The sequence below is a fragment of the Podarcis pityusensis genome (assembly GCF_964106645.2).
Source record: "Podarcis pityusensis genome assembly, chromosome: 9".
In the NCBI taxonomy this organism is placed as follows: Eukaryota; Metazoa; Chordata; class Lepidosauria; order Squamata; family Lacertidae; genus Podarcis; species Podarcis pityusensis.
Window position 1 is genome coordinate 67,837,515 of NC_138034.1, and position 21,565 is coordinate 67,859,079.

General features: G+C 48.1%; 1 protein-coding gene across 2 annotated transcripts in view; it reads left to right on the top strand.

Annotated features, from left to right (window-relative positions):
• The window catches only part of SCARB2 (scavenger receptor class B member 2), a 44,654-nt gene that overhangs the window by 646 nt on the left and 22,443 nt on the right, over positions 1 to 21,565 (top strand). For both annotated transcript variants that reach the window (XM_081020947.1, XM_081020948.1), the window contains exons 2-3: positions 20,141 to 20,298; positions 21,116 to 21,263. In XM_081020947.1, coding sequence (XP_080877073.1) covers positions 20,141 to 20,298; positions 21,116 to 21,263 — 306 coding nt within the window. The remainder of the gene's footprint in view (positions 1 to 20,140; positions 20,299 to 21,115; positions 21,264 to 21,565) is intronic.

Sequence of the window (21,565 nt, forward strand, 5' to 3'; positions counted from 1 at the left end):
TGGGGGAACACATGACTTCCCGTTAAACGTGGATGCTGTTTTTATTTATCACTTGCAGAGAATCAGGGTGTTCATTGGGGGGTAGTGAAAAGTTCACTGTAAAATAGAAGAAAGAGAGGACAGGGAATCAACACTTACCCAAGTTGTGCAGTTGCTTTGCTTTCTTTTTTTAGTTTAAATTTTAAATTAAGTGAATATTCTAAAGTGTCAAACATAAATTTAACCAAACTTAAAATATCAATGACTTCACTTCATTTTGCACAAGATAAATCCCTGCGTATTTTATATAAACTAAACCATTCAGTATTCCATTATTATATCCATCAAAACTTATTTACACTGTTGAATTTATCATAATGCTGCCCATGTTTTCAAATAAACACAATTTTCCTCCATATATTCAATAAACATTTTCCAATATTCTTTAAACATGTGTTCTTCCTGTTCTTTTATTCTATATGTTAGGTCCGCAAGCTGCACACATTCCATCAGTTTAAGTTGCCAATCTTCTTTAGTTGGGACTTTGCTCGTTTTCCGTTTTTGGGCTAACAAAATACAATCTGCGGTAGTGGCATACATAAATAACCTTTTCCAACACCTGGGAATTTCCATCTGAGTTATTCCCAACAAAAAGGACCCTGGGGTCTTTTTTTGGAAAAATACTTTTAAACATTTCCCCCCCAAGCTTCTTCAACTGCCCTCTCATGTATAAAACGATGGCGCTAGGAAAGCAACACAACTTGGGAATGGATCTTCGCATTTTCATCACAAGCATTGTGTCACCCTTTGTTGCGACAGCAGCTCCTTCCCGTTATGCATGGCATAAATTAAATCAGTCAGCACTTAGAAGCCAATATTTCTGTGACGGAATCCCTGCTCCTCAAAGCTAACACCACTTGGGTTGCACAACATGTGCCTTCCTTGGTTTTTCGTCACAGTTGCCCAACACTTAATGACTGGCAGGTAATGGTGTGAACTCACGGCGCTGAAAAAGTTCTATGTTCAAAGCTGTGCCAGATGCTGTTGAAGGATCTTGGCCAGGCATAGGCGAACTCCGGCCCTCCAGGTGTTTGGGACTACAGTTCCCATCATCCCTGACCACTGGTCCTGTTAGCTAGGGATGATGGGAATTGTAGTCCCAAACATCTGGAGGGCTGGAGTTTACCTATGCCTGACCTTGGCCCTGGTGGTTAAGCTGTGATAGCTCCTTTTTATGACCTTGTGGTTGATTGACATACATGTGTGAATTGCCCCTGAGCCTTATGGTACTTGGCGGTGAGCGAACGGCAGTTGGCACATCCTCAGAGGCAGTATGTTCACGTAACATAGTTCCGTTCTGTAGATCTGGCATAGTTTGGTGGTTACCAGTGTGAACTCGGAAGCGGGGGAGTCCTGATCAGCTTTCTTCACTGCCATGAACTCATCGCCATTATGAGAGAAGAATCACTGAATCGTAGTGGTGGAAGGGACCCCGAGGTGCAGGAATCTTTTGCCCAAATGAGACTCGAACCCAGGACCCTGAGATTAAAAGTCACATGATTTGTTAACTGAGGTTTCATAGTTTATTATACAGAAACAGAGAGGTTTCTCATAGAGGTTTGCAGTCTTAAAAGCGTGAGAGGAACAGAGAACTGGGAAATGCTCAGCAGTGGTTTGGGAAGAGAGGTAATGTATACAGTAATTAATCTAGGAGTCAGGGAGGGGAATCGTAAATGCCAAATAGAATACTGAGAAGGAAACGCATGAAGTAATTTCACAGGCGAAAAAGAGGCCCCGGCCAGATATTTAGAGGGAGAGAGTTTGTTTAAGTAACAAGATTTATATACTGCTTAATCAAAATAGCCTCTAAGCAGTTCATGTAAAACAATATGTAGCTCTACTTGGTCCTACTTATGGGTTTCCCACTCTGAGAACAGGATTCAGGAATAGGTGACCGCTGGCCTGATCCAGCGGGTCTCTTAGGTTCTTGCACATCTCTCTCCTGACGAGAGCTACTCCTGAATGACAGGTACTTTCTGTCGGCCTTCTTTTATTTAGCATCAGAACAACTCGCCACTCCAGAGTTGTTGTAAAAGTCCGTAATCTAATACCTGAGCAGTACTTTGAATTCTTAGCGCAAGAGCTAGACAAGTACCAGTGTTAAACTTGTGTCAGTGAATGTTGCTAAGCTGTTATACAAAATACAGTGGACTCTCGGGTTGCAAACGTGATCCATGCGGGATGCAAGTTCGCAACCTGCAGTGTCCACAGCGGCACGTCTGTGCATGTGCAGGTTGCAATTCGGCGCTTATGCACAAAGCGCAATTTAGTGCTTCTGCGCATGCGTGACCGCCGAAACCCGGAAGTAACCCGTTCCAGTACTTCCAGGTTTCGGCGGTCCGTAACCTGAAAAAACGCAACCTGAAGCATCTGTAACCCGAGGTATGACTGTACATGTGTACAGTATATGTATCTGTCGGTGTAGGTCAGGGGTTGGGAACCCCTGGGAGTCCTCTCTCTGGCCCCTGGGACTCACCCCAGGCCACCCCCCTCACCAGCCCTGATCCTCACTCTTCCGGAGTGCTTCTGCCAGGCACAAGTCCTTGAACTTTTGATAATGCTGCTTGCTTACTGAATGGATGGATGGATGGATGAAGAGGTTCCTGTGTGTACATGTAAGAGCTCTAGACTTTTGCACAGATTTAATGTGGGCTGCTATGCAAATGGAAGAGCAGAACCTTTTGCCCTCTCCTCTTTTACCTGTGACCCTTCTAGCAGGCCCTGTACGGTTCCTCGTGAGGAAATGCAGGCCATGGGCTGGAAAGGTCTCTCTCTCTCTCTCCCCCACCCCCAGTGTACAAAGCAGCAGTATGAGCAAGCACCTAAACTTGAAACAAGGGGTGTGGTATGAGTGGGTGAGAGTTGAGAGCCTTGGATGAGAAAGCAAAAATTAAGAGTCCCGTGCTCCACCAACTGAGCTATGCATTATTCTATGTGTCTGTGATGTTCCATTCTGTTCCACCATGTTACCGTTGTTCATTGTTTGCAAGCCACTTTGGGATTCATTAGAATGGAAAGCGGCGTAGAAATGTAATAAATCAAATCTTTTGTCCCAGGGTATGATCCAAAGGAACATGAGGCCACTAACTTACTGAAGCTAAGCAGGTCTGAGTCTGGTCAGTGTTTGGATGGGAGACCTTCTGAAACAGCAAACACCGTCTCAGGTTCCATAATAAATAATAATAATAATAATAAATTTTTATTTATACCCTGCCCTTCCTGGTTCAGAAAACTGGGCTCAGGGCGGCTAACAACAAATTTAAAACATTTAATTGATGCAACAAAAAACAGCATAAAATACAGTATAAAACGTGAATAACAATAAATTCAGAATTCAACAATCAATTTAGGAGGAAAATCCATTAAATAAACATTAGATGATCACCAGGGCTAGCTGGCTAAATTAGTCCTATTTGGGCCAGCGAGGAGACCAGGGGAGAATTAGCTGTGGGATCCCAGAGCGGGTAATCTTCATAAAAAGGGGAGGGGGAGGGAAGGAAGGAAGGGGAATAAAAGATCAGGCTAAGTTCAAATTGAAAGCCAGGCGGAATAGCTGTGTCTTACAGGCCCTGCGGAAGGAAGTTAAATCCTGCAGGGCCCTGGTCTCATGGGACAGAGCATTCCACCAGGTCGGAGCCATCACTGAGAAGGCCCTGGCCCTGGTGGAGGATAATCAGACTTCCTTAGGGCCCTGAATAATGGGAATGAGTTTCTGGAACCAAAATGCTTTTCCTGTGCAGCCTGAGCAGGAGCAGTCACCATTAAGAAAAAGAGGTCAGAACAGGCTGATAGATACATGGACTATCCCTGGATCGAGCGACTTTCCATCTTTAAGTTCTCAAAGCTCTTAATCTAGCTCAGGGTTGTCACCTGAACCAGCTGAGAGTCAATCACAGTCAGTCCATTATTTGAAAAATAAGACTCTAGAGCCGTCCTGTCCCCCAAAGGAAAACTAGACATTCCATGTTGGCGACGATAACCTTGGTTTAGGAGCCATTTAGCATCTTGAGCTTCTAACACTGCTGGAAAACAATGGCAGATGAAGGCTACTACTCTCAAGTACTGCTTGTGGGTTTCCCAGATGCACAAAGAGGAACTGGGACCTTTTGACCACACAGGCCTTTGGTCTGATTCAGAATAGCTCTTCTTGCATTCTCAAGTGCATCTGTGATGCAGCTGCCTCAACAGGAGCCATGTCACGGGGGGGGGGGGTGTAACCTAGACATGTGACCCTTTTGTCACATGAGCACCATGACACAGGATCCGATCCCACAGAATCATCAAATATGCCACAGAGATAATGTGCAAAAACTGTATCTTTGTAGCAGTGTTAGAAACTCATATACAGTGGTACCTCAGGTTAAGTACCGTATTTTTCGCACCATTGGACACACTTTTTTACTCTTAAAAAGTAAGGGGAAATGTCTGTGCGTCCTATGGAGCGAATGTGTGGTCCCTGGAGCCAAATTGCCGGAGTGCGGCACACTCTTGGACTGGTCTTTGGTAGTGGTGGTGGAGCCGCGCTCCCCTGCCGGCAGCCTCAGCTTCCCCCTGCAGCCCCGGGAAGCTTTGGAGCAAGGGGAGGGCTGTGCGCCCATGCCCCACACTCCTGGGCTGCTGAATGGGGGCTGGGGGTGCTGCTCTGCCAACAGCCTGCCCTTCCCCTCAAGGTTTGGAGCAGCGGGCAGGCTGTTCACTGAGAGAGGGGAGGAAGAGGACGGAGAGGAGAGGGACCAAGAAGCTGGGTGAAGGGAGATGAGGTACCATAGGTTGCCGTGAGTGGAGAGTCATGGTAGAGGGCAAAGGAGAGGGAGCAGCGAAGGGGAGAAATTGTAGACGTCACCTGAGGAGTTTGGGTGAAAGGGATGGAGAGGAGGAGGCTGGAAAAGGGGACTGTTCTGCTTGGGGGGGGGGGAGAAAAAAGTGGGGGAAAGGAAAGCCTCCCAAGCCTGCCGCTGAGAAGCTCTGCTTGACTGTTTCTTGACTGTAATTCAAGTAAAGGGAATGTTTGCGAGCAGCTGGCAGGCTGTTCGCTGAGAGAGGGGAGGAAGAGGATTGAGAGGAAAAAATGTGGCATTAGCAATGCTTTGGATGGATACGAAGATGGTATTTTACATGAAGATAGCGAAGAAAGTGATGTCAGTGACTGTGAGCAACTGAGCTTCATAAATTCTGACTTTAGCAGTGATGAGTTCTGGGGGTTCACAGAAGACTAGAAGAGTACTCAAACCTTAAAGTCTCTCTTCATTTGTTAATGACAGTGATGATGGTTCTTAATGCCATTGTTGACTGCTGTTCACTTTACATGGCTGTAATGTGATTCTGATATACCGGTTGTTTATTAAATACAGTAGTTTATACAACATTTGATTCAGAATATTTTTTCCTTGTTTTCCTCCTCTAAAAACTAGATGCGCCCTATGGTCGGGTGCGTCCAATGGAGCGAAAAATACGGTACTTAATTCGTTCCTGAGGTCCGTTCTTAACCTGAAACTGTTCTTAACCTGAAGCACCACTTTAGGTAATGGGGCCTCTCGCTGCCTCTGTGCCACCGCCACACGATTTCTGTTCTCATCCTGAAGCAAAGTTCTTAACCCGAGGTACTATTTCTGGGTTAGCGGAGTCTGTAACCTGAAGCGTATGCAACCTGAGGTACCACTGTGTGTGTGTGTGTGTGTGTGTGTGTGTGTGTATATATATATATGCACTTATACACGGTCCTGCAGACGCCGTGGTGGTTCGGAGTGTGTGCGCACGCATGCACTCATGCGCAAACACTGTTTCCGGTGCAGAGGAGGCGCGCACAGCTTCGAATTGGCTGCAGGAGCTTTCTGCAGCCAATGGGAAGCTGGCCAGCGCTGTGGAAGGCGGTCCCCGCTCTGCTCTGCGCTGGTTTAGCGCGGCGCACGAGAGCCCACCAAGCAGGCGGCAGGGGTCCATGGGCCGGTTAAACAATCCCCATGGGCCACTTGTGGCCCATGGGCCTTAGGTTGCCAACCCCTGAGCTAGCTCAATACTGTCTACTTGCTGGCTGGCTGCTGCTGTGTCCAGAGTTTCAGACAGATGTCTCTCCCAGCCCTTCCAGGGAGTGCTTTTGGGACCTTCTGCATGCAAAGGAGGTGCTCTGCCACTGGAGGAGTCTTCAAAAGGGCATCCACTTTATCTGCATGTGATTTCTGAGGCCCTCACATGCAGTTTAGACCTACTTTGGCACTGCCTCCAAGTTAGCAGTGCTGTTCCGTTGTGAAGGTGTGGTTTATGTGGGCGAGCAATGTCAAAACCCAACCTGGTCAAACACGTTCCTCTTACTGCAAGACTGGGTTCGCTGCTGCTTATCTTTTTTGCCCATCACCCTTATTTGGGTTTCATGTGTCCCTGCTTTGTGCAAAATCAAGCCGTGCATCTAATGCATCCTTTTATGTGCCAGGTTCATTCGTCAGCTGAGGAAGAGCCTATTTGTAACCTCTTCCCACCCTCGCAGACTTCTGCTGCTATCTGCACGGACTTGTTTGCTGTTTCCTGCTCTGTCCGATGAGAAAAAGAGGCCTTTGTTTTTTCTGAAGCAGCCTCTCTGAGCCTTCTGGAATGCAAACAGAAAAAGGCATCTTGGTCCATCGGAAAAACAAAATCTGCAACAGGACAGTAGCTTTATTAGGAACAACTAACATTTCACAAAATATCAAGCAAACTTTCAGGTTCTTCAAAACCTGCCATCAGGCTGATTGTTTTGCAGATTTCCCTTAGCCTTTTACGCCTGATGAAAAGTCACATGATGGAGACCTGAAGGAGGTTTGAAGACTTAAGTAGATTAGCCTGTATTGGGTGATAGCAGGATTGTACCAAGGCCGATGAGAGAAAGAAACAATTGTGGCAGACTCTCTAGTATTTTTTAAAAAGAATTTAAAATCTAATCCTCTACTCATCCTCATCTCTTAGCAAAATACACAGGTTCCTTGTGAGGCAGAAAACAGAAGTAAAGAAGAAATGAGGTTGTCTTTTATATTTGCAAAACTGGAGATGAATTGTAGTTGGTGCAATAGGTAAAAAGCTTTCAGATAGTATCTTGCTCCTTTTCTGTTAAGGGAGTTTTTCTTGGGATGATGGAACAGCAGGCTTTATGGCAAACGGCTTTCTTGAATGTGGGAGAGGTTACAGGAAAGGTGAAGGGAGGGAGAGAGACTGATGTTTAAGTTATCATTTTTCTTGGGAATTCCTTAGAATTCCAAGCAGGAAGTTTGACTGATTAGCTTCGATGTGACTGTTTGCTGAGGACCGTCTCATGCCTGCCTACCTGGCTATCTCACTTGTTAACGTCCAAGATAAAAAGGTGGTTCTTCAGTATATGACGAAAACTAGACAGCGAATGCCAGACAAACCTTTGCAAGGAGGGAATTCCACAACTCAGGGGAGGGTTTTTAAAAAGCTGTTTCGAACTGCAGGTCATGTTTCTTAATAGCACTTGTAGAACAAGGTACTGCAGAATATTTTATTATACAATGAAACTCATTAAAGCCACTAAATGCAGCCGAGCCCAGATTCTGTGGCACAGATTTTGGCAATCAGCACATCTCAAGATGTGCACTTGAAACCTAAATTTGAAAATTGCAATGAGCTACTAAGCATAATAGAGTTTCATCTCCGTTGCAGTGGCTCCTGCATTGAGACACACCCTTCAACATAGAGAATAATGGAAGCTGCCTTCTGGTGTCATACAAGTCATAGAATCATAGAGTTGGAAGAGACCACAAGGGCCATCGAGTCCAACCCCCTGCCAAGCAGGAAACACCATCAGAGCACTCCTGACATATGGTTGTCAAGCCTCTGCTTAAAGACCTCCAAAGAAGGAGACTCCACCACACTCCTTGGCAGCAAATTCCACTCTCGAACAGCTCTTACTGTCAGGAAGTTCTTCCTAATGTTTAGGTGGAATCTTCTTTCTTGTAGTTTGGATCCATTGCTCCGTGTCCGCTTCTCTGGAGCAGCAGAAAACAACCTTTCTCCCTCCTCTATATGACATCCTTTTATATATTTGAACATGGCTATCATATCACCCCTTAACCTCCTCTTCTCCAGGCTAAACATGCCCAGCTCCCTTAGCCGTTCCTCATAAGGCATCGTTTCCAGGCCTTTGACCATTTTGGTTGCCCTCCTCTGGACACGTTCCAGTTTGTCAGTGTCCTTCTTGAACTGTGGTGCCCAGAACTGGACACAGTACTCCAGGTGAGGTCTGACCAGAGCAGAATACAGTGGCACTATTACTTCCCTTGATCTAGATGCTATACTCCTATTGATGCAGCCCAGAATTGCATTGGCTTTTTTAGCTGCCGCGTCACACTGTTGGTTCATGTCAAGTTTGTGGTCAACCAAGACTCCTAGATCCTTTTCACATGTACTGCTCTCAAGCCAGGTGTCCCCCATCTTGTATTTGTGCCTCTCATTTTTTTTGCCCAAGTGCAATACTTTACATTTCATCTTGTTTGTTTTGGCCCAGTTCTCTAATCGGTCAAGGTCGTTTTGAAGTGTGATCCTATCCTCTGGGGCGTTAGCCACCCCTCCCAGTTTGGTGTCATCTGCAAATTTGATCAGGATGCCCTTGAGTCCATCATCCAAGTCGTTGATAAAGATGTTGAATAAGACCGGGCCCAAGACAGAACCCTGTGGCACCCCACTAGTCACTCTTCTCCAGGATGAAGAGGAACCATTGATGAGCACCCTTTGGGTTCGGTCAGTCAGCCAGTTACAAATCCACTGAGTGGTAGCATAGTCAAGACCGTATTTTACCAGCTTCTTTACAAGAATATCATGGGGCACCTTGTCAAATGCCTTGCTGAAATCAAGGTAGGCTACATCCACTGCGTTCCCTTCATCTACCAGGCTTGTAATTCTGTCAAAAAACGAGATCAGGTTAGTCTGACATGACTTATTTTTCAGAAATCCATGCTGACTATTGGTGATCACAGCATTCCTTTCTAGGTGCTCTAGGTGGTCCATCTTGCTCAGCATTGTGTATACCAGGGACGGGAAAATCTCTCGCCCATGGACCTTTCACAGCTCAGTCAGTATAGAGCATGAGACTCATAATCTCAGGGTTGTGGGTTCAAGCCTCACATTGGGACAATGGTTCCTGTATTGCGGGAAGTTGAACTAGAGGGTCCTTATGGTCTCTTCCAACACTACAGTTCTATGATGCTATGAAATCGGTCCTACCAGGCTGTATCCCCCAAACTTCACCCACCTGCCCTGGCGTTATTTGGATGTCAGGTACGGGGGCAGGTTGAGATGTGTCTGGATTGGCTGGGCACACACCTGATACCTGCAGGAAGCAGGATTGAACTCTCTACCTATCACCTGATGTTCAGTTCTGATGGTCACTATCTCAGCCCACCAACAACAACCCTGGCCAACTTGAGCAGGGAGATGGTCCCTCTTGCCTGTCATTGTTGGCCAATGGGTTGCTGGTGTGTGTGTGTGTGTGTGTGAGAGAGAGAGAGAGAGAGAGAGAGAGATGGTCTGCCAGGTGGAATATGTCCCCAGCCCTCATCTATATGGATTGGTAGTGCTCTGAGGAGACATTCCATGTCCTACTTGGAGATGCTGGGGGATTGAACCAAGGTCCTTCTGCATGCAGAGCAGATGTTCGAATTACTGGGCTATGTGTAGTTCATGGGACACTAATAAGAAGGCACAAATGAAGGTCGCCAGAACCACCTGCCCACCTGATTGCTTCCCATACTACTGATATGGCATGCAGTAGGAAGTGCGGGAAATTCCGCTGGAAAAGGCAAATGGAATCACTTCTGAGTAATTCACTTCCAAACAGTGTAGATCAAAAAGAGGTTTTGCCAAAGGCCAGATTTGATAGTACAGTGGTACCTCGGGTTACAGATGCTTCAGGTTACAGACTCTGCTAACCCAGAAATAGTACCTCGGGTTAAGAACTTTGCTTCAGGATGAGAACAGAAATCGCGCGGCAGCAGGAGGCCCCATTACCTAAAGTGGTGCTTCAGGTTAAGAACAGCTTCAGGTTAAGAACGGACCTCCAGAATGAATTAAGTTCTTAACCCGAGATACCACTGTAGTCAAAATAACTGACATTTGGGGGGGGGGGTCTCCAGCATATTATATTCCTCCATTTCACGGGTTTGGACTAGACCTTGCATGGCCACACCTGGCCCTCCAGATGTTTTGGGACTACAACTCCCATCATCCCTAGCCATCAGGACCAGTGGTCAGGGATGATGGGAATTGTAGTCCCAAAACATCTGGAGGGCCAAGTTTGGCCATGCCTGGAATAGGCGATCCTCAGGTTCCCTTCCAACACCACAGTTCTATGGTTATATCTTTGAAGAAGCACTGATAAGCAGAGCCTAGGTGTTTCTGCACTTGTTTTGAATTAGCTCAGTAAATGGCATTGGAATGTTTTGGAAAGTCTGGTGGAGGTCCGCTCCACTTGCGATCCCCACCCAACCCCAATAACGCCTCCTTTCACCTTATGCAACCGCTAAGCTCCCTTTTCATCTTCCCAACCCGCTTCTCTCTTTGATTCTGCCATCCCTTGGGCCCCTGCCAATACGGCCGGTGATCAGGAATTATGGAAGCTGTAGTTCAGCAATAGGGTATATTGGGTGTTAGGGGAGGGGAAAGTACCTCTGATGGGGACACATCATGCTCCTTCGGAGGTAGTTTGTCCACCTTTGGTCCCCACCCTGCGGTCAGCTCTCACCTGTGGCTCCTAGAAGCCGTCGGCAGGTGACAGTGGCCACACCCCAGGAAACAGTTTTGACTGACCAGCTAAACCAGGTGAGGGTAGCTGATGGGTCTCAAACCCTCAGTGTGTTAGGGATCTCCCCTGCATGCAAAGATAGAATTGAGCAGATGAAACTAATAATAATAATAATGATGATAATAAAATTGTATTTATACCCTGCCCTCCCCAGCCAAGACCGGGCTCAGGGCGGCTGACACCAGGTATAAAAACAATTGATTAAAATACAACTTAAAAACAAGATTAAAATACGACATTAAAATGCAGCCTCATTTCAGTAGAAACTCAAATCAAAAACTTTTTGGGGATGAAAACGTCAAATCTTCACCAAGGCCAACTATCCAGACTGGTCCTACGTGGGCCAGAAAAAAGCCAGGGAAGTCCCCAAATAGGAGTTCCATCACAGAAGGAGAAAGGAAAGAGGGGAAGGGGATCAAGTTGATTCCAAGCCAAAGGTCAGGTGGAACAACTCTGTCTTACAGGCCCTGCGGAAAGAAATCAGATCCCTCAGGGCCCTGGTCTCATGAGACAGAGCGTTCCACCAGGCTGGAGCCAGTGTTGAAAAGGCCCTGGCCCTGGTTGAGGCCAATCTGACTTCCTTAGGGCCCAGGACCTCTAGAGTGTTTCTATTTATGGACCTATAATAGTGGATCCAATGGTCAAGAAGGTGGTTTCTGCACGTGCTGGAGTAAGGGCAGATTGGGCTTGTCTGCCTGGGAAGGTAGGCCATCTAGGAGAAGAAAAACTCTGATCCTAAAATGGGACGTCTTCAGGAGAAGAACAGGCTCAGGAGTAAACCCAACGCAAATTTGGAGCGGATTCCCTAAGACAGTTGGATGGCGCCTTTTATGTCTCCTTCCGGCAACTCCTGCAGCCAAGCTGGTGCCAAACGTCTTGCTCTGCTTTCCTTTGGGCCAAATAATAATAATAATAATAATAATAATAATTTATTATTTATACCCCGCCCATCTGGCTGGGTTTCCCCCGCCACTCTGGGCGGCTTCCAACAGAATATTAAAATACAATAACCTATTAAACATTAAAAGCTTCCCTAAACAGGGCTGCCTTCAGATGTCTTCTAAAAATCTGGTAGTTGTTTTTCTCTTTGACATCTGGTGGGAGGGCGTTCCACAGGGCAGGTGCCACTACCGAGAAGGCCCTCTGCCTGGTTCCCTGTAACTTGGCTTCTCACAGAGAAGGAACCGGCAGAAGGCCCTCGGAGCTGGACCTCAGTGTCTGGGCTAAACGATGGGGGTGGAGACGCTCCTTCAGGTATACTGGACATCAGCGAGGCCAAGAGTGGGGTCTTGTCTTCTGTGCAGCCCAGGACTTCCACACATACTGCCCAGGCTTGTGCCCGGAGAAGTCACTTTGGTGCTGCTAATGCAGCAGTTTGACTTCACCCCCAGAAGCTCACTCCATTGTCTCTCGAGACAGATGGATGCCAAGACGTTCAGCAGCCTCTGGAGGACCATAGGTTAGTCACCTCTGTTTTCAAGTTTAAATGGTTTCAGTGGAGATATCTGCATACCAACCTCTCACTGAAACCTGTGGGTTTTTTAAGTAATTTACGAATACATCATGCCCAATTATTTACTTTAAAATATTATGGGGCTTGGGAGGAAAAATAAAACCCAATTAAAGATAAAGGGACCCCTGACCATTAGGTTCAGTCATGACCGACTCTGGGGTTGTGGTGCTCATCTCGCTTTACTGGCCGAGGGAGCCGGCGTACAGCTTCTGGGTCATGTGGCCAGCATGACTAAGCTGCTTCTGGCAAACCAGAGCAGCGCACGGAAACGCCGTTTACCTTCCCGCCGGAGCGGTGCCTATTTATCTACTTGCACTTTGACGTGCTTTCGAACTGCTAGGTTGGCAGGAGCAGGGACCGAGCAATGGGAGCTCACCCCGTCGTGGGGATTCGAACCGCCGACCTTCTGATTGGCAAGTCCTAGGCTCTGTGGTTTTAACCCACAGCACCACCCGCGTCCCTAAAACCCAATTACATGGGACTTATTCTCACTAAACTTAGCAATTACTTCTGAGTAATTGCTAAGTGTGTAAAGGTGCCCAACAAGACAGGTCCCTGCCCTGAGGATGGTACAGTCTAAAATGCAGTAGGGAAGAGATTCAATTCAAGAATTTTGTCCTGAATTCTATACCTTCTTACCTAGGAGTAAAACCCACTGAACTCACAGTGGACGTGCATAGGTTTCAACTGTTGATCTTAAATCTTACCAATGTGATTTTTTCAATCTTGGTCCAGTCGTTGTGTCAGTCTAATCTACCTCACAGGAAAAAAATGTGAGAGCGTCCTGTATTGCTACCCTGAATTCCTTGTGGAAAAAACAACTTACAAATGTGATAAGTTACATTTTGAGGGTCGTTACAGGGATAGTGGCTGGGTTCTAATATTTGTTCACCACAAGGCTGATTAAGTGGCCTTGGAATAGTCATTATCTCTGCACCTCGTCTGCTTCAAAAGCTTGGTGTTGCTGCCGCCGCTGTTATAAAAAAACTACCCAGAGTTCCTTGAAACAACTTGGGGATTTAGCACAAGAAGAGAGCCGCAAAGCATGCGTAAAATCAATATTTTCATTACTGCTGGCTAACTCTTTGCACAGTTCTTTAAGAATTGAATTTATATTGATCTTCTTCCAGAAAGAGGCAGTCGATAGTCTTCAAATGGACACATGAGAACACGTGATAGACAGCAGGGAAGGGAATAGAAAGGATTGAAAGGATTTTAGCCTCAACTCCCACCCAACAACTCTTCACAGTTAAGGCAGCAACCCTAGTTCAGTTGACCTGTGAGTTACTCTAGCACATTTGCAAAGCTAAGCAGGGTCCTGTATTGTGATGGGACGATGAGCTGCTTGTGTGTAAAATCCTAGTCCCTCAGAGTTTGGTCAAGTTTGCAAACCTCTGTCTGTAGCGGAGCCCCTTAAACATGGCTCCGTCAGTCGCTGGCAGATTCCGACAGTGGTTGCTTTCGGAATCGCTTCCAACATAAAAGCTCCTTAACGGAAACACGTCTTCTGGACTCTCTGCGTGACAGTTTCCGGCGAGGAGTGGGTGTCCCTACAGGAGGTCCTGAAACCTCCCCACTGTTTTCGCTGGAAGTGTCTCTGAGCCATCCCTCCAGCTCCCTTTCCCTCAGCTCAGCTCCTCTCCCCCTACTGGTTCCCTCTTCAGCTGCTGAGTCTCTCCCAACCTGTGTGAGCCCTTTCACTTCCCTTCCTTCCGATGGCAGTTCCCTGACATCCACCTCCCCTCCAGGGCCCCCTTCATCCCCTCTCGCCCCCTCCTCTACGGGCGGTGAGGAGGCAAAACCCCGGAATGAACTTCCTTCATCTTCCGATGTCCCGAACACTTCTCTCCACCTGTTGCGGTTCCTGGTCTCGAAGTACTCCTCCTCCTCAGAGTCCATCTCCCCTTCCCCTTCCGATTCCGAGAATCCTTCCAACTCCTCCTCCTCATCGGTGGTCCCAAAGTATTCCCTCCGGAACCTCTCCACAGGCTGAGGTTTCCTTGGGAACCTTTGATGGAACGTTTCTATCAATACCTCGTCATTGATATCTTCTGCCATTACCCAAGTGTTTTCTGACTCCGGTTCTCCTTCCCACGCTACCAAATACTCCACCTGATCCCCCTTCCATCTGGCGTCGAGGATTTCTGCCACATGGCTGCTGCATTCCCTTTCTTCTATGACCGGTCCCCGAGTGGCCATCCCTTCTCGTCCCCCCTCATACGGTGACAGTAACGACCTGTGAAATACTGGGTGCAGTTTCATGTGGTTGGGTAACCGGAGCCTGAAAGCCACTGGGTTGACCTGTTGAATGACCTCAAAGGGACCCAATCTCCTGGGTCTTAATTTCTTACAACCTCCTTTGAACGGCAACCCTTGGGTTGACAGCCACACCCTATCTCCCACCCTTATGGTTTCACCTTCCCTTCGGTTCTTGTCTGCCTGCCTCTTGTATTCTTCCTTCGCCCTTTCTAAGTTGAGTTGGAGCTGACGATGGATTGCTTCCATTTCTTCTACAAAATGCTCTGCTGCCGGGACACCCCATCTCTCCCCTTCTCCCCCTGGGAAAGCCCTGGGATGACACCCATAATTAGCCAAGAAGGGGCTCATCCCTGTGGACACATTCTCGGCATTGTTGTAGGCAAATTCCGCCAGCGCCAACTTTTCTACCCAGTCATTCTCTCTGTCATTGACATAACACCTCAGGTATTGCTGGAGGACCCCGTTTGCTCTTTCCGCCTGCCCGTTGGTTTCAGGGTGCCGGGCAGTCGAAAAGTTGACCTCCACCTGCAGTAAGCTCATGAGCTTCCTCCAGAACCTGGAAGTAAATTGTTTTCCTCGGTCTGAGACCACCCTCAATGGCACCCCGTGCAACCTAAAAATGTGTTCTACAAATAACTTCGCTGTCTCTTCCGCCGTGACTGCATGCGAGCAGGCTACAAAGTGGCACATCTTTGTTAGTAGGTCTACCACCACCATGATGGCTGTTTTCCCCTTGGACTTCGGCAGATCAGTCATAAAATCTATCGACACTGCCTCCCAAGGTCGTTCTGGGGTTGGTAAGGGTTCTAATAGCCCCGCCGGTGCCCGCCTCTCCCCTTTGGCTCGCTGGCATTGCTCACACCCTCTTACATACTCCCGTACATCTTCCCTCACCTTAGGCCACCAAAATTCCCTGGTGACCAACCACATGGTTTTGTGTTGTCCAAAATGCCCCGCCGTGGGGCTGTCGTGCAACTGCTTGAGTACCCTCCCCCTTAAGTCTCCTTCAGGGATATACAGTGCCCCTTTGTAATACAAAGCTCCATTTCTTTCCTCGAAACCCCCTGGTTCCTCTCCCTCACCCCTAAGACCTCTGAGCTTATTCTGGGCGTATTCATCATTCTCTGTTTCCTCTACCAGTTCTCTTTGTCCCACCAATGCCGCCCCACACACCCAGCGGTCCTCTGGAATGACATGTCTCTCTTCGGGTGCTCCCTCCCCCTCCAAATATTCAGGTTTGCGTGAGAGAGCGTCCGCCCTAATGTTCTCTGGGCCTGGCACGTAACAAATCTCAAAGTTAAATTTGGAGAACTCCTGGGCCCATCTCACTTGCCGTTGGTTGAGCACTCGTGCCGTCCTCCAATACTCTAGGTTCTTGTGGTCAGTGCACACTTGCACCTTATGTTGTGCGCCAATTAGCAGGTGCCTCCATCTCCGGAACGCCTCATGAATGGCTAGTAGTTCTCGGTCATACACCGTGTAGTTCCTCTCGGATTTGTTCAGCTTTCGCGAAAAAAAGGCACACGGTCTCCACTCTGACTCCTCCTTCCCTGGCTGCAGAAGCACCGCCCCAATAGCTCTGTCTGATGCGTCAGTTTCCACTCTCATCGGTTTTTGTAAATCCACATGCAGGAGTTGTTGTTCCGAGGCGAAGGCCCTTTTTAGTTCCTCAAATGCTCGCTCCGCCTCCTCAGTCCAAACGAACTTCTTCTTACTGCTGAGACAGTCCGTAATGGGCGCCGTCAGGTGGGCAAAGTTTCGGATGAACTTACGATAGAAGTTCCCAAATCCTAGGAACCTCTGCACATCCTTCCTTGTTTTGGGTGTTTTCCATTCCAGCACCGCCTGGACCTTGCCGGGATCCATGGCCAATCCCTTGTCTGACAGGCGATACCCCAGGAATTCCACCTCCTTGGTATGAAACTGACACTTCTCCAGTTTCACCCACAGCTGGTTGGCTTGCAGCCTGCTCAACACTTCTCTGACGTCTCTCACATGCTGCTCCTCATTCTCAGAATACACCAACACGTCGTCTAAGAAGGCCACACAATTCTTGTAAAGCAAAGGCCCCAGGACGTGGTTCATAAACGATTGAAAGCACGCGGAGCCTCCTTGTAGGCCGAAGGGCATAACTAAATATTCAAATGCCCCCAAAGGGGTGAACATGGTGGTTTTCCATTCATCCCCCTTCCTTATTCGTATCAGGTTGTACGCCCCCCTTAGGTCCAGTTTAGTAAAAATCTTTCCCTTCCTGACCCTTGTCAAAATGTCGTCAATCCTGGGCATAGGGAAAGCCACTGGTTCTGACACTGCATTTAAGGCCCTGAAGTCACACACAAGCCTCGGCTTGTTCGTGTTTTTTTTATCCACAAAAAACACTGGGCTGCCCCCCACCGCCCTGGACTCTCTGATGAACCCTCTCTTCAGGTTCTTGTCAATGAACTCTCTTAGCTCCTGCATCTCTCTGTCTGACATGGCGTACAGCTTGCCTACAGGGAGCTGTGCCCCAGGGAGTAAATTGATTTGACAGTCAAAGGGTCTATGCGGGGGTAGTTGGTCAGCTTCCCTTTCGCTGAAGACGTCGCGGAGATCTGCGTATTGTCGTGGTACCTTCACGTTCTCCGTTACTTCAGTCCCTGCTAGGGTGGCTTGGGCCCCTGCCAAACCCTTTCCCTCTTTGCAGTGTTCTAAGCAATGTGCTGAACCAAAAGAAACCACTCTCTGATGCCAGCCCACCAGCGGATCATGTAACGCTAGCCAGCTCATCCCCAATATAATGGGAGCTCCTCCCAAGGTGGCCACATTAAACGCTATCAGTTCGGTGTGCCTTGCCACCTTCATTATCATTGGGACGGTCTGCAAGCTGACTTCTCCTCCCAACAGCTCCCTGCCATCGATCGTGGTCACCTGCAGGGGGTTGCTTAAAGGGATCGTCTGTATCTGGTGTTCAGCTGCAAACTCTTTGCTCATGAAATTGCAGGAGCTGCCTGAGTCCAACAGCGCCTTTATCTTTAGAGGGTGTCCGTTTGGCAGCTCTAGCGCCACTTCTATCACTAGGGCGGGTTTAGGAGGTTCTGGCGTGGGCACTTTCACTGCTCTTTGGCCTGGCTGCTGTGCCCCGACGGTGGCAGCCAGGCGTTGGCTTTTACTTGCTTCGGTATTTCTTCCTCTCTTCCCTCCACAGCTCCTACCATCCCTTGCCATTCCTTCCTCTGGGGGCAGACTCTGGCAAAGTGACCTGGCTGTTGGCAGAGATAGCATTTCCGGGCGCCTTTTCCCTCCTTCTTTCCCCCCTCACTGGGCTTTGAAACTGCGCGCGCGCGCGCTGTTCCGATTTCCATCGGCTCTGCCGGCGGGAAAGTTGGCTCTGGAATGTCTGGAATGCGGAACTCCTTCCAACGTTCCCCCTTCCCTTCCCGCCTCTCCAATGCTCTCGCCTCCTGGCGCGCTCCTATGGTCAGCGCTGATTTGGTCAGCTGGTCCATAGACTCCGCCCTGGGCGCCCGGGAAAGTTCGTCTTTCACAGCCGAAGAAAGCCCTTCTTCAAAGAGCATTTGAATGGGTTCCGCCGATAGATCCCACCCCAATTTATGGATCAACATGGTGAACTCAGTCCAGTACTCACGGACAGATCGGCTCCCCTGTTTGCAAGCCATTAACTGTCTGCGGACCACTCCCTGTTCAATATCGCTGGAAAACATCAGATCCATGGCGCGAAAGAACTTCATCGTGTCCTTTAGGACGTCACTATTCGCTGCCATCAGGGGTCTAACCCAGTCTCTCGCCCCCTTTTCAAGATGCCCAATCACGAAAGCCACTCGTGATTCCTCGTCAGGGAATTCATCAAACTGCAGATTGAGGGCATATTGCATCTCTGTCCGAAAGCCATGATAGTCTTTGGGCTCCCCCCCAAACTTCTGCACCAATCCTGGTACCTTTCTGACGAGCTGGGTGTCTTTCCCCTTTTTGTCTGCATCCTGAGCCCTCCTCTCCTCAAGCCTCGCCGTCTGCAGCGCTAGCTGGACCTCCAACACCCGGTACCTTTCTTCCAGGCTTGGACCCGCTCCAGCTCCTGCTTCTCCGGTTCCGGCTGGGTTGCTCATGATGCCTTCTCCTGCACAAGCTGCTCACGAAGACTGTCGGAATGCTGTGATGGGACGATGAGCTGCTTGTGTGTAAAATCCTAGTCCCTCAGAGTTTGGTCAAGTTTGCAAACCTCTGTCTGTAACGGAGCCCCTTAAACATGGCTCCGTCAGTCGCTGGCAGATTCCGACAGTGGTTGCTTTCGGAATCGCTTCCAACATAAAAGCTCCTTAACGGAAACACGTCTTCTGGACTCTCTGCGTGACAGTTTCCGGCGAGGAGTGGGTGTCCCTACAGGAGGTCCTGAAACCTCCCCACTGTTTTCGCTGGAAGTGTCTCTGAGCCATCCCTCCAGCTCCCTTTCCCTCAGCTCAGCTCCTCTCCCCCTACTGGTTCCCTCTTCAGCTGCTGAGTCTCTCCCAACCTGTGTGAGCCCTTTCACTTCCCTTCCTTCCGATGGCAGTTCCCTGACATGTATGGTTTCAACTTGGAAGGGGGACCATGTGTTGAGATAGATGACCCTTGAGGTCCCTTCCAACTCCTACAATTCTGATGCGTTTAGGAATGTACTATACAGTGGTACCTCGGGTTACATATGCCTCAGGTTACATACGCTTCAGGTTACAGACTCTGCTAATCCAGAAATATTACCTCGGGTTAAGAACTTTGCTTCAGGATGAGAACAGAAATCGTGCTCCGGCGGTGCGGCGGCAGCGGGAGGCCCCATTAGCTAAAGTGGTGCTTCAGGTTAAGAACAGTTTCAGGTTAAGAACGGACCTCCGGAATGAATTAAGTACTTAACCCGAGTTACCACTGTAATGCCACAACCAATGACTTTTGTTATCACAGTTACTCCTGTGCGTGATCAATGTGGTTATTGTTCATATATTTCAAACTTTAATCAATTTTTTACAGACTGGAGTTTATGCGCCTCGTGGTCATTTGACCCTACCGTTTGTGATGGGTTTTCTCTATACGTGTGTGTGTACCTGTAACATTTCATGCGTCTGATGCAGTGAACTTGACCACTTTGTGCTATAATAAATTGATTATTCTTTACAGCACCCCAAGACTCTTCCTTGTTCCATTGCAGCAGATTAAAACAGCTACCCCTCTGGAATATTGAATTTCATCGACGCAGAACATAGAATCAAATGGTGCAGGGTTTGTTCTTGGACTCTACCATTCCGGCTGCATGTCGGAGATTGCATTTTGGAGAGCTCCTGGGAGCAGAGGAGGAAAAATCCCCGCATGCAGAAAATCAGAATGTCGGGGGGGGAAATATTCTAAATTTCTGCTGGATCTTTTTGAAGTGTTTTCTGACCACCACCAGGCAAGGCACAGTCCACAGAAAGCTACAGTATATCACGTGGTTCTGCTGCACATGTAGATCAATTCCCTTATTCGGTGCACATCCTGGAAGTATATCAATAATGTTCTTCCTTTCTTCTTCTTCCTTGTAGCAAACCGTGTTAAAAAATGGTACAGAATTTTTTGAAATGTGGGAGGAGCCTCCGCCGCCAGTTTATATGCAGTTCTATTTTTTCAACTTGACCAATCCTTTGGAAGTGGTTGAAGGCGAACCTCCCATTGTGAGACAAGTTGGACCATACACTTACAGGTATTTTTTGCTTCATTCATTACTCCAAGACAGTTTATAAAGAGATTGTGCTTTGGGTCCCAAAACAAGATTCAAGGGATGACGGTGAAAGCAGGAATCACAAGGGTGTCAAAATGTCACAACAACTTGACCACTCAGAGAAGTAAGAAAGGAGCTGGTAGGTGAAGGATTAACTGCAGAGTTGGGATCTGTATAAGTTTCTAGCCCTCATGGATATAGAAATAATATTGTATAAGTAATACAGTGGTACCTTAGTTGTTGAACTTAATCCGTTCAACTCCCGGAACTGTTTGAAAACCAAGGCGCAGCTTCTGATTGGCAATCGGAAGTCACATCGGACGTTCGGTTTCCAAAAAACCTTCGCAAACCGGAACACTTATTTCTGGGTTTGCGGTGTTAGGGAGCCCATTTGTTCGGGAGCCAAGCCAATCGACAACCAAGGTGCCACTGGTGGATTCTCAGAGAGCTTAAGGCAGCATCGTCAACCTTTTTGCACCAGTGGGCACATTAAAAAATTCAGAAAGCGCTGTGGGTGCCAGTCAGAAAATGGCTGCCATGGGAGTGTGGCAGACGCAACATAGGGCATGGCTTAGGGGTTCTGAGCTGGCACTGCTATGACCAGGGTGGGGAAGCAGTACTGGCAGTGACACCAGCGTCTGCCATGAAGGCATTTAACTTCCGGCGAGATCTTGTACCCTGTGGCCTTTGGCCTTTGGCACTGGCCTTTGGCAGTCGATGTACTGCACTAGGATGAACTGAGATATTTTTAAAATACTACTTTCCTCTCTCTCTTTCTCTCCTCTCTCTTTCTCTGCAGGGAACACAGACTCCACGTAAATGTTCACTTTTTAGACAACGGCACAAAAGTGTCTTCTCTGAATCCAAAGACTTACTTCTTCGAGCCGGAGATGTCTGTCGGGGACCCGGAAGCTCATCTGATCAGGACTATAAACATGCCTGCACTGGTGAGGTTTCTTTCGGGCAGCTTGCAAGGATTTTATTGTCGCTTTCGTGCTGCTTTAATTGGAGACGCCCATGATTGAACCTTATGCCTGTAAAGCGGGGGGGGGGGGACTTTGTTGTGCCAGGTGTTGCTGAACTGCATCTCCCATCATCCCTCACCATTGTTCATGCTTGCAGTGGCCAATGGGAGTTGCAGCGCAAACCGGCAAAGTTTAGCCACAGCTGCTGCATAGAAGGTGCCTGTCACTCCTTGCTGTTGGTTCCTGTAGTTTTAAACCCTCTGTGCACCCCACACTTGGATGGT